We start from the raw sequence: 17345 nt of genomic DNA, 5'->3' as shown, positions 1-17345 counted from the left end.
CACTATTGTTGCACACAATGAAGTTCAGGACGTGTTGTTCTGAGTTCTTCATAGAGAACTACAATTGATTCCTGCAAACATCTATTGTTAGAAAATTTAATTCCTATTTCCATTAATACACCTTTTGATTTGTTTACAATGGGGGAATATGGAAGACAAGTTGAAGCAAGAGACTATGATGTTAACGAAAGTGTAGAAAACCCTTCCTAGAATGCAGAAAATTACAAATTTATTACACTTATTGTGCTACATATATGGAAAAAGCTGTAGATCTCCTAATTGTTACACACTTTTTATTGTATTTATGACCTTTTGTAATTCACTAAAATTTCATGGTATATACTGAAAGGCTGCATCTATCTCAAGTCACCAATTATACTTAAAGATATTCTGAAATGTTAATTATGCCTGTGTGTTAGGCATGCCCTGGACCACCCACTCATCAGCTCCTGAGTGGGGTTTACTATTACACTATCATGGAATAAAAGTATCAGTTAGCAGTGAAAGGAATCCTTTTAGAAATACATTGCTCTCATAAATTTAACCTTTTGCACAAGTAAACAAGACTTACATGTGAAATTGGGTTTGAGATTTGGGTCAACGGTATGTTGAACCTGGACTAACTATTTACCTGGAGGATGTTTTTATAGGCCAAACTTTACTTTCATTCACATCATGCCTTTGCTATACTGTGTGTGGTGATTGTTGAGAAAATATACATCTGGCGGGACAGGAGTGGGGGCAGGTGGATAGCTATTTTTGTACTTTCTCTACACGTGCCCCAATTGCAGCTTTTCCTGAACATATGCACCAAAGAAAAACAACAGGATGCTCGATAAAGCCTTGTTTCACCCTTTACTGGCTGGGATGGCTGGATATTTGCTCTTAGGACATTGGTGTATCTGAAAGGACCAGCATTTCAAAACATAGCACAGCAAAAACGTGTAAGAGACATGTGGTAAGGTCCACACCAGGTTTCCTAAATTAGTAAATATGAATTACCCAAGACCACTAAACTGCGGCAAAAAAATAATAGAGAGAACCAATAAAAATTTCTAATCATGTTCAATATAGGTCATGGAGACGAACAGTTAACTTAGACATTCAGGGAGAAATTGTCCACCAGTAGAAAAAGGTAGCAAGGCCAGAAAAACATTTAGATATCATTAGTGGTCATTTTAGTATAACTGAGAAGAAAAGTCAAGCTGGCTCCTGTTTGAAAGAGGTCAGACTAATTAATATTCAGGGGAGTTATCCCAGTGGAAAAAAATCACCTATATACGTCAATGTTTTCTTGGTACTCTATCCTCTCAAGCAACTGCTGTCTCAGGCAGTGTTCTACATAGTTGCCAGAATATCAGAAGGGCCAAACATGAAGATGTACTGATGATTACTATACCTAGAGAAAGTAACAGTCGGAGGAAGGAATACTGGCTTTCAAAGCAGAATATGCAGGCATTGGTTACTCTGGATGACGCACATCAGCACCTACAAAATCTACCCAAGACTGGTTTCAGAGTTTGTGGCTGTCACTGAACATGAGATGATACTTCTCAGGGATCAGACCACATTTGGAGACAAGATTGGCCTTCACAGGGCATACTTCTTTTGGTCCCCCGCTTCTAGTATAGGAATGGTGCCTCTCCCCACTGTGGGCAAGTGTTTCCATAGGTTACCCCTCCAGTACTCCTCTAGGACCCTGTGCACCCTAAGGGCCACCTTAGAGGCAGAACGCCACTTGACAATGTCATCTCCCACTACATAGCTGCCACAACTGCTACTGGACTCTGCTTGCTTAGCTCTGATGTCCAGCTCCCTCAGGATTCTCTAATGAGCCAGTCTCTTTTCTTTCAGAGCCAACGTCTCATCTATTTTAAGCTTAGCCAGCTTCAACCTGAACTCCCTCTCAGTCTTCCTGTCTGCTAACTCTTCAGGGGGCAGGCTGTGGGAGGGCACACCGCTCCTTGCTTTGGCAGGGGATTCTTCTACACTAGGCAAGATGTTCTCCTCCTCCTCAATAATCAGCAGCAAAGGGTCTAAGTCAACCTTCTCTTCATATTTGTCATTCTCCGGCTTCTCTGGAGTGGACTGCATCCTCTTGACCTACTCAGAGGCATGGAGGGCTATTCTTTGTGACACTCTACAGCATAAACCCCCTCTCCTTGGGTTCCACATTTAGCTGAAGCAGGTGTAAGGTACACACATGAAAATGGACACTTGTCCTTTAAAATGTATACGAAGGTATGACAATTGAACATCCTCCATGTCTGGAGAAACAAATCTCTAGCTTTCACACATTAAATAAATGTCCAACCTATATCATAGGGAGAAATGTAACCTAATAGATGTTGACACTCGCCAGGCCAAGGTAAAATACTTTAGACAAAAAACAAAGGAAATAGTGGAGCACACTGAGTATAATTAACTTAAACGTATTGAAAATCAGTTTCGGCTTGGATGAAACGTAATAAGTTCCTGTTCCTCTATAGGTTTAACGTACACATAAATGACAAAGGTGTTAGCTCTATTATAATATACAAAACAATTATTTTCTACACAACAAATTTTATTAAAGACAACATATGTAATATAAAACAAATCACAATAAAAGAACAATACAAACAGATGCACCACAAATTGCATCAGCCTCTGAAAACACTATATATCCTTTTTGAGGTGATCCAATCACCAAAAGATGTATATTTCAGCCCACATAGAGCTTCAGCCAACATGTGTTTCGTCCAGATATGGACTTCTTCAGGGCTGATAAATTAGTAACACAAAGCATTATATTACCAACTGAATTTACAAAGCTTCCAAACACAATTTTACACTATTTATAAATATTACAAAAAATATATAAAAACACATACAATCTCCAAAAGTGAGTACTAATAGTTTTAGTTGTGAAAAAAAGAACCAACACCAGATGTCCATTATCAATAATATTCAAGTATTGCTAAGGTAGTTTATAGCTATTTAGCATCAAAAAGAGAAACCACTAGGTGCTCAGGAGATAGAAATAAAGATGTCTTTCAAATGAACAAACCATGCAGAGGGTGTAGACTTAAATGAGTCCCCAAGCTCCATGAGTTAAATAACTGTGATCGAATCAATCCCATGCATCATGTCATCACCAAAGTGTTCATACTCATTGTTCATAGAGGTAAATACCTCAATCATCCATATGATCATAAGTCCAAAAATAATATAATTTATGTGTACGTTAAACCTATAGAGGAATAGGAACTTATTACATTTCCTCCAAGCCAAAATTGATTTTCAATATGTTTAAGTAAATTATACTCAGTGTGCTCCACTATTTCCTTTATTTTTTGTCTATAGTGCTGGTTTCCCTTCGTGGAATCCCAGTATGTACATTATGGCAACGATGTACCTTAGTGTATGAGCACCTTGAATTATTATCACATGTATAAAACTGTAGGAATGTGCATTTATTGATTATTCAGTGTTGCCATTTTTTTGCCTCAAGGTAAAATACTTCCCATATGAAATGCCACCGACACAATGTCAGCACCAATTATATTATATCCCACATATCCATAAATTGAACATTTCCCCTTGTCCTGGGTGACTACAGCAATGGTTCCAAGGTCAGATCACACCAACCACTTCAAATGGATCATTAAACAGGGTGAAACAAACACAACTGTAGTCATATATCCCAAAGTATCAATGAACAACAACATGGTAGAAAAGTAATGGCAGGACTAATGTGTATGAAAACTAGCAACTTTTTTTTATTGCAAAAACATAAAAACATGTAGTGAAGGCCAATGGCCAGTCTAATATGTGGTCAAGTACACTGCTGTGCCACTAAACTTGCCTCTCCGAAACAGTGCCACAGGAACCTCCCGAGGAAGGGGCATCTAGTGAGCAGTTCAGGCATCTCAATGATGTCCTTTGGGAGGGTTGGGGTCAGTTTTGGGATAGGTCGGTTTGGTTTTTGGAGGGATGGGTCTGACTTTGGAAGGGGTGTCCATTTTTCATTTCTTTGAGGTATGGTTGGTTTCACTGTGGGGGGGTGGGGATCACGTTTCCCAGGGGAGGACTTGGATGTATAAGGGATGGGTTGGGGTGTGGAGGTGGTCCCTTTGACTTTGGGAGGTGGGGTGGTTTTGACAGCGGTAAAGGCAAGGAAAAACAATAGACTCTCTTTGGGAAAATGGGTTAGGTGTCCAGGAGGGATTAGGGGTTACGAGTTTGAGGGAGTGGAAGTGTCAGGTATGGGTGTGTTTGTTGATGCTGCTGTCTGTGTATCTAAAGTATGATGTTTGGGTTTTGTAGGTGGCTGTTGTGTGGGTGAGGGTGGCCGTTTGCATTTTTTGGTGGTGTGTGTCGTGGATGTGCTGGATGTACTGGGGGTAGTGGATGGGTCTGTTGGTGTGGGTGTGGTGTCTGGGAGTATGTTGGGAATAATGGATGGGTCCGTGGATGTAGGCATGGTGTCTGGGGGTATGGTGGGGGTGGAGGATGGGTTTGTGGGTGTGGTATCTGGGGTATGGTTGGGGTGGTGCATGAGTCTGTAGGTGTGGGCGTGGTGTCTGGGCGTATAGTGGAGGTGATGGTGGTTGTGAGGGGGGTGAGTGTCTGGTGATTGGTTGCATGTTTGTGTATTTTGTGGTGTTTCTGTTTTCATGTGCTGAATGGGGCTGTTGTGGTGTGTGCATGCTTATGTGTGAGTGTGCTTTGGACAGGTATGGGAATAGGGAAATCAGATGGGGAAGAGGCAGGTGGTGTGGTGGAAGTTTGGGATGGGTGGAAGGCTATTGTGAGGGAGGAGGGCAGACCCTGAAAAGATCTCTTTAGGGCAGACATAGAACTATGGATGCCTTCCAGGTAGGCCAAGATCTGTTGCAGATGGCTACCCTGCACCTGGATGGCATTCATCAGTGCTATCGGACCCACAGAAATGTTTCTCAGGATGTTAATAGCCTCCTCACTCAGGACAGAGGGGGGGAACAGGGGCAGGGGGTGAGGTGCCTAGAGTGAAGGGAACAGCTCCCCTCTTTGGTGAGCAGGCCTGGCCAACTGGGTGGGGAGCAACAGGGAGGGTGGAGATAGTAGTGTGTGTGGCAAAAAAGGATGGCATAGGAACTGTGGTCCTTTATGTCCCACCATCGCTAGACAGGTGTCCACTGGAGCTTGACTCAGATGATGATGACCTTGAGTCTGTGTCCTCTGTGGCCCTCCGCTGAACCTCTGGACCACTGGGCTCCTCTTTGTCTGTAGTGTCACGACCGAAGGTACTGTGGCCAGCTGCTTCCCCACAGATGTCAGCCCTTTCTCCTCTGCTCGCCTGGGATGATGCTGAAATGACAAATATAAATATATTCATTGCATGTGCCAGAACACACCTGACCAACAGCTTAGGTCACAGAACATAGCTAAAAGGTACAGTAGACCTCCGCTACAAAGTCCACCAAAGTCGCTCTAACATTAGCAAGGCCACATGCATACATGCTACATGACATATAAACAGCTAGGCCTAGGGAAATCACCAGTCTTGATTGGTACTGGTGAAAACACCGTTCTAACATTGCATAGCTAAAAGCCAATAGTCCATTGAATGTTTTTGAGGCTCAGGGAATCTCCATTACCTGAAGAAGTGGGTTAATCTGTTTCTCCATTGGAAGGCACACCACTGTACCTTTCTTCATGCAAACACAAATTCCATTGTATTAATGAGGGTATGCACTCACATATGCTCCCCACATTTCTGCATGTTACTCCCTGATGCATGTCAACAGTCAATTAATGAACCTTCACCAATAAACATGGGCAAATCACTTAACTGAATTATCCACATCAATGAAATGGACATTCACATTGTGAGAAATTACTCTAGGTCTATATGTCATGTCCTTCATTGCTTCAGCAACTGGACATGACTAATGCAGAGTAATGGCTTAGGGTAAGTGTGACCCATCAACAAATGTTGCAACACTCCTGTCTGAGGTAACACATGAACTGTATACTCATCACATATACCTATTTTCCAATACATTTTTGCATACACACATATGTGATGGAATCAGACATCAACCTATGAAGACAGATTGATCATGTGTAAAACAGTAGTGTAAATGACACTGTAAAAGTGAAAGGCCAACATGTAGGCACAAATACTGAAGGCAACAGTGATGTTTGCTAACTCATGTAACTGTAAACTCCCCACTTATCAAGGGGATGTATTGCCCAGTAACTGCACCCAAAGTGCACTGTATGCTATGTCACAAGTAGGAGGGCCACCACCACACGAGAAATAGTAGTGAGGTAGCATCACTCTTGACACACTGAAATAAAGTGGCCTGTTGGGTACAAATGCCAATATACTCCCTTGAGCAGACACATGGCAGGGTACATTCAATCAGCTCATGTTGTTTGATGTTGTGGGTGAAAACCTGAAGACAAGTGGCCTGTCGGGTACAGATGTCACCTACAACATCAAACAGCATGAGCTGATTGATCAATGTACTCAGCCATGTGTCTGCTCAAGAGAGGATGGGCAGATTTATGGCGCCCCTAGTGCCACATTGCGCCACATTTGTGTAATTGTTTTGAAGTAAATGTGTCAATAAGGTGACATTTCCCACGCACCATATTTACTAAGTGGTGCAATGCAAGCATTGCACCACTTTGTAAACCCTTGCCTGCACCACATTATGCCTGTGCCAGGTATAATGTATGAAATGGGGCATTCCCACATTAGGAGGCCCAGAAAAATGGTGCAGTGAAATTTACTACATTTCACTGTGCTATTTTTAGTGTCATGATTAACGCCTGCCTCAGGCAGGCGTTAAGATGACACTCACATTGAAAACAATGGGTGTCCCTGTGCTTTGCTACATTAGTGCCAACATTTATGGAGCTAATCCAGCAAAGAGCCACATTAGCACCATAAATAATGATGCTAATGTGGACATGCCGCCATGGTGTATACGGCGTACACATGGTGTTGTTTGGGGGGCGTAATGGGGCACTAGAAAAGTAGCACATCATGAATGATGCACCATTTTTCCATAAATATACTCCTATATTGGTAGTGGACTTGGCTCTGCTGTGTTCCTGGTCATTAGCACAGAAGGCAAGGCACATCAGCATGCACCTACCACCAGACAGAAACAAACAATTACTCTTCTTGTGCGTCGCACATGGTCTACCTCCAATATTGATGAAGAGATGCCTGCCTTTAACACTCAAAGTTGGCAAAGTAACATGTATGATTCTGTCTAGGACTCACCCCCTCGTAGCTGCTGTCATTCCCTCAACCGCCCATGAAGCTATGGGTAGGGCACCACCAGTATGTGGGCCATTAGGGGGGTTAGGGTCCAGCGCACACCCCGTCCAGGTTAGGAGGACAGTTCCAGCTGGACCTCCATGATCTTCCGGGCTCAGCATGTCATGTCCTTCTACCTTTTTGGGTAATGGACGCTGCGCTGGTAATATAGACCCCAGGCTCTGCACCTTCTGGGCGATGGCTCTCCAAATGCCTTGCTTCTGATGGGTGCTGACCTGTAGGGATACAATAGATGAATGAAGACATCATAATTAAAAAAATTGGGATATTTGTCTGGTTAACACACATTTTGTAGACACCTACAGGGTCCATAATGGGCAAACCTTCTGGTCATGCCTTTCTCTCTGACGGCTAAACATACTGAACCAACATGAACATCACATTTCCATTACTTCAAAGCATAACAGAATATCTTGTGGCCATCCTATATTTAAGCTCAAGGTTGTATGGCACTCTGAAGGGGTCAGTGAGGTTTAGCTAGCTCCTAGACAACAGTTTGCCAAGGCCTGATTTGGGCTGAGTGAGATGTGGGATTGTACACATCGCTAACATCCTCCTAAACTGCTTTTAACAGTATACATACATAGTTCATGCTGTAATGCAAATACATTGTTTTCTCATTTACCATCATCTGCTCATCACATATATCATTGTTACCCTGAAATGTTTACTTGCATAGATATGTGAATGCAACAGAAGAAGGATCTAGGACTTATCACACATCACTCAACACAATGGTAATTTGAAATATACAACGTACAGGGCTCCACAACCCATAACATATACATCCTATGTATGGACCATAAAATGTAACTTAAGTCATCGAAAAAAAACTCTCTAGGACTCAGAGGAACTTTGTAGCCTGTGAGAAAGAAAAGGATGGTCTTGAACAGAGTCAAATATGTATGTGAGGTACTTACCTGTTCCTCTGGGAGCCATAGAGCTGACCATACAGGAGACGGACCTCTTCAACAAGTTTCTGCAGCTCCTCTGGAGATAAGGCAGGGGTTCTCTCACCTGCTTGTCCTGGCCTGATTGGTCCAAGAGGGGGTAGACATCAGCTAAAGTGGCAGAGGTGTTGATGGCAGCAGTGTCAGGAGGCAAGTAAGTAATTTTTCAAACCACAGCATACATGAACGTCACATACACAGCATCAGCGTAAATGGGCATAGTCACTGGGTCGCGACCATCACAGGCAACATCGTTGGCCTATGGCTGTGTCTGCTATGGATGAAACCACCCACCACGGGGTCAACTTCTGCCTGCGGCACCAGCCTCCAAGAGTCCATAAATGCCATATAGCCGCGGTGCACTGTACACCGCCGTTGACAGTATTTTGGGAGGATAAAAGATACTTTTCAATATCAAGATGCACATAAGTAACATTTAGGTGTATAATGTGCACATATGTGTTGTAAACACATGTGTAGACAACAATGGGGATTATAGCTGGATTTTGGGTAGTAGAAACTTGTATTGTGAAATGTTTGCAATATTTTTTTAGCCAGTAATGTTTCATCACATGGCGTTTGTTTTACTAATCAATGTTGCTCTGGACACTGTGAATAATGCTCCAATTTATTTGATTTCATACACAAATACCCAGGGAGATGGAGGCGATGACAACCTACAGAGTGACGTCTATTTACAGACCTTCAGACCCTGGAAGAAAGGGATGTTACAAAGAAGTTTTGTCTGAATAGACAAACAGTGCAAGATTTATGTTGTCAGTTTGAGCGTGAGCTCATGCCGCAAAATACAAATCCAACATGTATGCTACCTATTGTGAGATTCATGCCAGTATTACACTTTCTGGCCACAGGATCCTATAAATATACAGTGGCTATATCTGGTGATATGTCATAACCTATACTCAGTGGTGTATTAAAATACATTCTATTAGCAACAATGAAACACATTGACATATTATATCTGGGTCCCCAGACGTTAGGATTTAACCAATGTGAAGGATAACTTCTATGGATTTGGCCACCTCCCACATGTGGTTAGAGCCATTGACGGCACCTATTTGCATTAGTACCACTGTATACCAGTGAACAAGTCTATCAACACAGGAAGCATTCTATCAACGTGCAAGTTACCTGCATACTAGATTTGTATATTTTAAACATCTGTGCCAGGTTCCCAGGTTCAGTCCATTATTCCTTTGTAATGCGGAACAGCACCATACTCCAGTTGATGTCACACCTACAACCGGAGAAGGCCTGGCTTGTTGGTAGGTAACATCTGTCCTAACTTTGTGTGTGCAATGTGAGATGCTATAATCAGGAAGTATGTGACTCATTGCAGCACTTATGTCTCATTACAAAACAGGAGATTCAGCATATCCCAACTGTCCTTGGTTGTTAACACTGCTGAAAAAATCCAGCTACGCCAGGGGAAGTCCACTTCAGTGAGGTCCACAGAAGAACACAGTGGACAGTGGAGCAGGCTTTTGGGCTCCTGAAGGCCAGATTTTGCTGTCTGGACAAGACTGGGAGAGCCCTCCTCTACTCACCTGGGAGGTGTGTTAAATCACCATGGCTTGCTGCATGCTCCATAACATCGCCCTGCGACGGAACCTCCCTTCCATCGCAGAGGAGGGAGAGCCTGAAGTGTCACCAGGTGAGAATCCTGAAATGCCAAATGATGATGATAGTGATGAAGAGGAAGGAGCTGACTTGGGAGAAGATCTCAACAACTTCTTCTCATAAGTGTATATCATGAAATGTCATGATTTTGACTGTACAACTCTTGTTGTGATGATGTGAGGAGTATGTTTGTTGAAAATGTTAGGAAGCTGAAATTCAGGCAAAATATGGCAAAGAGGGTTTGGTTAGGAAGGTTTTATCATTCTCTTTTTGTTAATGTTGCATTGTTTATGTCAGATATTTTTCAACGACTGCGTTCTCCAGACGTTTGCTATGTGAATTGTGTCATATGTGTGGTTGCATAGCTAAACTGTTTGTTTTTGTGTTTGATTAGGTACCTTCACCATAGCATCTTCATTTGGACATTTCAGAGTTGTAACATTAGCAGGTGTTTGATGCTGTTGGGACATACAACAAGGCCCTGGATTGTTCCTGGGAATGTATGTCACAGACCTTGGGTGTAGAAGACCCAAGACAGCTTGCACAGTGATAGGATGGAAATTAAGAAGACTCCACTGGACTTGTTTCTTGTCCTGTGGTGGGCATGATGCATTATGTGTTGCATCATGTGCTTAGATGATATGTAGTTGTAGGATGAATTCATGTTAGTTTCCCTTCACATTGGCTAAACAATTTTTTGTATGACCTGTATGTAGCTGTTGATGTGTTTCATCATTGTAGTTCAAAGTGCTTGTGGCACGTCACTGACATTTGTTTGTGTCATACTACCAGATGAAGAAGCATTGGGTTGTGATGACCCTGTGATCAGAAACTGTTGTACTGTCATCTGTTTGAGTCTTGTATTATATGATGTTGGATTGCTTTGTGAGGTAGACGACATGGCTCCAGCTAATGACATCAACCAATTTTGTGTTTATCTATTCTACAGGGCAATTTCTGCTATATCCCTTTCTTCTATGTCTGGAGGTATGTACCTGTAAATGTGAACACTTACACAGTATGATTCAATCACGTATGATTTGCTATGTTTCTGACATCTTGCCAGCATATGATTTGAGCAATGTAACACAAATGTTCTTAGACAAGACACTTGTATGTACGTGTTAGTGTGGAATGGTTGTGATCCTGAGCCAAACATTCTGTACATGCAACATATCCATGCTAACACAAGTAGCTTGTTTTGCCATTGTATAGTTCACATGATAGGACATATCTACATTGCTAAATGTGAAACTTACTACAGCAGACAATGCGTTTGTGACTTGTAAATGTATTAAAGTGGTAGAAGTGAAGACATACGTAGTGCAAAAACAAACATAAAAGAAAAGTGAAGTAGGCAGTCATGACGAATGAAGCCATAGATGTAGATGTCAAATAATCTGAAAACCAAAGTCCAGATTACTCCTCCCCTCACAAATGGAATAGTGAACATAATTAGTCCACATAATGAATGTGTGACACACAAAGGAGGAAATTAAGAATTAAGTTTGAGGTTTCTTGCTGGCAGTGGTGGGTGTCTTGCCATCCGCACCGCCTTGATATTTACATGGACACCCCCGCTTGTGAGGGTGGGGGTTCAGTTGCTGCAGAGGCAGGGGTGTCTGACGGTATTTCTTCCTCTGGTAAGACCTCCCCTCCTGTGGCTGCTGCAGATGTAGATGGGCTTGATGTAGTTGCATTACAGGAAGGGGGTAGATGTTGGTGGAAAAGCCCTGCTTCGAGTTGTATGGAGGTCTATCAGCACCCATGCTAGGGTGCCCATGTTGGAGTTATGTGCCTTCATCTGTTGGTACATGTCCCTCTGCAGCTGCTTAATTTCCTGGAGTTCGGTAACTACCTGACCCATACTGCCTTGGGACTCCTGATAGACTCCCAAAACCTGGCTTACAGTGTCCTGGTCGTGAGTGGCCCCAGTGGCCTCACTCTGTATCCCTTCCACTGACCCTACCCCATCAGCCGGTGCCCTTGGCCCATGGTGTCCTCTCCAACTGGGTCCTGGTCCCTCTGTCACATCTTGTGATTTGCACTTCAGGTTCCAGGATTGGGGGGCACAAGATCATACTAACTGTGTTAGGTACACAGGTTGGGGAATATGTTGTTGGCTGAGATGATGTTGGAGCTGGGGTAGGAGGTGTTGCTGTGGGCAGAGAGAGACTCACTGTTGCCGGCTGACCAGGCTGACCAGATGTGTCAGGTCCATCATCCACATTCACATGTCCAAGAGTGTTGTCATCCCTGAGGGCTTCATCTGGGGGTGGTTTGGGAGTCTGTTTGTTGGACAATCTCTCCCTAGGTGCTGTGCCAGATCGACCTTTTGTGAAATAGAGTACATTGTTATTGGTGGAAGTGTGGTATCTACATCCAAATGTTTTGTGTCATGGTAAGTAGAGACATAGGAAAATGTTAATTGATAGGGTTTCCTAATGTGATATATTTCCACGCTATTAGAGTTCTTGACAATACATTTGTAGAGGTTGCAAAAACTGAGTTAGAATTGAGCAGCTCATTATTATCATGTACTGATAAGTTGCTTTTTAGATGAAGGAATGAACATGACATGTAACAAACAGGTAAGCCAACACAGTGGAGTAGCAAAGTGTATTTAACCATTCTAAGGCCTAGTAGTGTATGATACAGGCAAACACACAACTTGGTTGTATATGTAGTAGTAGTCACGATGTAAGGAGTGCAGAGTCAATGGGTTACCTGCCACTTCCAATCTGGAGAGTCGGTGGGTTACCTGCCACTTCCAGTCAGCTGAAGCAGCGTAATGCCTTACAGATAAATGATGTACACACTTGGTAAGGTGTCATTCATGTCATTATTATTTTCTTTGTGGATACCAGGACAACATCAAGCTAGGTAGGCGGGCATGTCACTGAGTTAAGCATGATATGTAGATTGCTCAGTCCATGATGACCGAACATCAGTTGTGACGTGGCAAACAAGTGAAAATGGGTAACAGCACAAAAATCTTGTTATGAATTACAGAAACTTGGCCCCATGGTAGATGTAACATGTCCCTTTCTCACTCACAACACTGGACAAATGGTCAATTCCATGATGAGTGAACATCGGTTGTGACATGGGAAACAAGTAAATATGGGCAAGAGCACAATGGCCTCTTGTTTTGAGTTACAGAAACAGGGCTTCATGGTAGTTGTAATCATGCTACATACTAGCTCCCAACACTAGACAAATGGTAAACTCCTTGATGGGTAAGCATCAGTTATGACATGGGATGCAAGTGAATATAGACAAAAGCGCTATGGCCTCTTGTTTTGAGTTACAGAAACAGGGCCTTATGGTAGTTATAGTCATGTCACTCTCTCTACTTCCCAGCACTTGACAAATGGTTATTCTTACATACTGGTTGCCACACTGCACTTAGGTTGGAAAATACATTCATACGCTGACACATACTATGAGGATTGGGATGATATTTTACTAGTAACACACTTACAGACCCCATTCCAACATGTTATGTAATGGAGATTGATACGTGTGATGTTATGAACTACAATACACATTGACAATCTAATATCTCTGATACTTTGGGTTATGCATGTTAGGAAAGTAGATGGACAACATAATGGCAAATGCTGAGATGTGCGTATATAGAGCATTGATGTTTTGTGGGAGGTATTGTGGTGTAACTTACCAGACTCTGCTCCCCCAGCTATTCCTGTCAAGCTGTCAGGACGCAGGGTGGCCAAGGCCTTCTCCTCCCATGGAGAGAGTTGCAATAGGGTGCTGGAAAGACCACCAACAGTTTTCTGGAGCCAGAGAATGATCCTTCCACCTAAGGTTGTTACATCTCTTCCTAATATACTCTGTTGTGCACAAGGTGGTGCCTACAGCATTCACTCTGTCGACCCTTCTTTGCCACATTTCCATTTGCATACTGAGAGGGGTATGTTAGACTTGGGCTCCAAACAGTTGTTTCTCTACTCTTATGATTTCATCCACCATCACTCTCAACTCATCCTCCGAAAAACGTGGATTTTTAGAATGTGACATGAAAGTGAATTAAAGTGGGTGACAAGGACTTAAAGAAACAAGACAAGTGATATTGTGAAAAAAATAAAAAGTGTGTGGAAAGTGTTAGTTGGAATTGGAAAAAAGGGCTGCCTTATCTCACAAAAAATGAAACAACGATTTAAGGTCTCAGTCTTGCTGTGCTGCAGTAGAGAGACAAAGGTTCATGGTCTGGGATAGGATGTGTTTTATAGTGTGTTTTGCAGGTGTGTCTACTTGGCCAATGGGTGTCAGTTGTGTTGTTTTGTAATCTATTCAATGGGCACTGTTCTGGTGCTTTGCTGACAGTGTACAGCGACAGCCTACAGTCGTCAGCTATCTGCCACAAGGGGACGGCGAGTACAACTGTGTTTCTCTAATCGGCTTGGTGGTTAACGGCAGCCATGGCGGCAACAGACTATGCACTGCCAACATTGCAGCCCGCCACACCACTGGCGGATAGCACTCCATCGATGCGGTTGGCGGTTCAGCCTGCATACATCGTAATATGGCGGTCGGAGTCCGGCAGCACAACAGTCTTATTGGGACCGTAACCATGGCGGACTGGCGGTATGACCGCCAAAGTCGTAATCGTGCTCTTAGTCTCTTTTATAGAAGCTGAAAATCTCCAGCAGTATGAAGCTGCAGGCTGTAGCCGAGAAGGGCACCCTGGGGCCGAATACCCCCTTCTGGAAGGAGCCGCTGACGAACATATGCTGCTGCAGAGAAGAACTTAGCAGGGCTGCAGGGAAGTCAGGTCGACTGGCGATGCACCTTGGCCTGATAGGTGAGCATCTACATCCCAGTCTTCTCTTCGTTTCCAGAGCAGATTTTGTGTGAACATTTTCAAAACCATTACCGGTCACTCTTTTCAAATATTTGCAGTTGCCAATTCCCATGCCAGGCACATTTCAGGTGTAAATCAGCATGAACTGTACTCTGATAGACTGTTTCTTAAAAGCCTGATTTTGAGGTAAATTTATCAAATTTATCAAAGCCAGAGGACAATTCAGATTCAGTAATAAATTTCACTACTCAAGCATATTTATCTTTAGTGAGCAGGTGAGCTTGTGTGCATGAAAAAAACAGCTGTTAATAGGAAGTAAGTTATAAAAAATATTTGAGATGAAGTTGTGCCTGAGAAAATAACTTCAATTACACATGAACACATGCCAGCACAAAATGTATACTTTCATTAGAGAGCATTCAAAAACAATGTACAAAATACAGAAAATAAGTGACACTACATTGGTCAAGAGTAACAAACATTCATGAAATGAAGAAAAAAATAAACAAAAAAATAGCTTTTAAAGACAAGTAACAATAGGCTGTCAATAATTTAAATTCATGGGTAAAAAGAAATACATAAACAAGATTGTCCAATTAAGTTGAATATCCATGTTTCAACACTGAGACTGATTTTCAGCAGGTCATCATCAGAACAATGTTTAATATACTGTGGGCTCAATTCACAAAGGGACTTACATGTGCTGCAGACAGTACGCTACGCAAAGATTCTGCCCCCCAGAGCAGAGATTTCACCATGAGAGCAGAGACTCCCTACTCATAATTTTACTACACTAAAGTCCCTTAGTTATTCAGGCTCTTAGAAGTCCTGGATACTGAGTGTCAACAGGGCTTTTAAAAAAGTCCCTATAGAGCATGTCGTTTGAAATGTCATTGGTGATGTCCTAAATGATGTCATAGAACATGTTGTGAGTGTGAAGTCATAAGCAGAGCATGGGGGACGCAAGTTACAGTTAGCACCACTAACTATAACTGTTGAATTTCTGTGTTTTTTAGTTCAAATCGTTAATGTTGTCACTGACAAATGCACCTAACTATATCGTTACTTTAGTGTTATATACACGCACACACACACTAGATAGTGGGCAGCATTTATAATCCCCATCTTTCCTTAATAAAAGAAACACTTGTGAGCCTCCTTCTCAAAGTTCTTTGATTATTAAAAATTAGCTCCTAGGGTAGGTGGACATATGACCCAGTCAACAGCGGATAAATCCTTTAGAGCTCAAAGACCACAGATTTTGATGACAAATCCTCAAGGCCAAACTCAATACATACAGTTGATCTACGAGTATGTGTATCGTACTCCAGGCACGGTGTGAGTTACAACTGAATAGTCAGAACTGTTTTGAAACTAATTTTCGTTGAGTAGAGAGAAAAGCGTCAGAAATAAGACATAGCAACCTTTAGAAAGCAAGTCTTGTTCCTGGAAATTCACAACTACCTGGAGCCAGAACCTGGAGCCAGAACCCGAGACGTCACAAAATGGCTCAAGCTCAGCTCTCGAGCCTTCAGGCACAATTCTTGTACCAAACTGCACATACTCCGAGTTTCAGCACCTCAGAGTAGGTGACAAAACTCACTATCAATACAATATATTTCAAAATGAACACATCAGAACTGTGTGATAATGACACCCGCAAAACAACACACCACGAGGTATCACAAATTTTAGCGTTGCTATTACCATATCTGTGTTTGTATGTTGCTTGGAAGGAGCCCCATAGTGTGCTCTATAAAACTCTCGCTCCCTCACTTTTTTATTCACTCATTCTTCCAAAGGACATAATTACCAAAGGGCCTCACTTTAATCTAAGTTAGTTGATATATGTTCGGTGTAGGCAATACATACACTGAGACACAAAAAGCAAATTCAATGAGAGATCCCATTAGATATTTACCCCAGTCCACGGATCATCAGTTTCTCTTCTTCTTTGCCCATTCTGACACTCAGCAGAGAACGGATCTGCCCCAACGAGGCCAGCAAGTTGATTGTATCTTCCACAGACACAGCATTTATAGTATATGTTTTTGGTAACGCTCGAACAAGGCCTCCAATGCCATCATACTGACGGTGCAACAATACGAACATATTCCTCACCAACTCCGAATCTTCAATCACAGACTCTTGCGCCCATCGTACCATGGTCTCAGAAATCAGCTGCTGAAGTGTTGCTGTGAACAAATAAGAGATTTAGTTTTAGGTCACCATCTCCAAAAGGGTTGGCAAATGAACAAGTTTATTTCTGCTAAGCAGTACACAGAGGGCCTCATTATGACCCTGGCGGGCGGCGGAGGCCACCCGCCAGGATGCCGCCCTCCAAAATACCGCGGTCAAAAGACCGCGGCGGGTATTACAAGTTTTCCCCTGGGCTGGCGGGCGGTTGCTGAAAAACCGCCCGCCAGCCCAGGGGAAAACGACCTTCCCACAAGGATGCCGGCTCGTAATCGAGCCGGCGGAGTGGGAAGGTGCGACGGGTGCAGTGGCACCCGTCGCGTATTTCAGTGTTTGCAAGGCAGACACTGAAATACTTTGCGGGGCCCTCTTACGGGGGCCCCTGCCGTGCCCATGCCATTGGCATGGGCCC

At 42.9% G+C, this 17345-nt stretch overlaps 1 protein-coding gene across 1 annotated transcript in view; it reads right to left on the bottom strand.

Moving 5' to 3' along the window:
* RYR2 (ryanodine receptor 2) overlaps positions 1–17345 on the bottom strand; it is a 2714825-nt gene that overhangs the window by 1040355 nt on the left and 1657125 nt on the right. The window contains exon 40 of the mRNA XM_069234403.1: positions 16659–16932. Within this exon, the coding sequence (XP_069090504.1) occupies positions 16659–16932 (274 nt within the window). The remainder of the gene's footprint in view (positions 1–16658; positions 16933–17345) is intronic.

This window comes from Pleurodeles waltl, chromosome 5 (assembly GCF_031143425.1).
Source record: "Pleurodeles waltl isolate 20211129_DDA chromosome 5, aPleWal1.hap1.20221129, whole genome shotgun sequence".
Classification (NCBI taxonomy): Eukaryota; Metazoa; Chordata; class Amphibia; order Caudata; family Salamandridae; genus Pleurodeles; species Pleurodeles waltl.
Note: the sequence above shows the minus strand (reverse complement) of the source record. Positions and strands in the feature narration are given on the sequence as shown.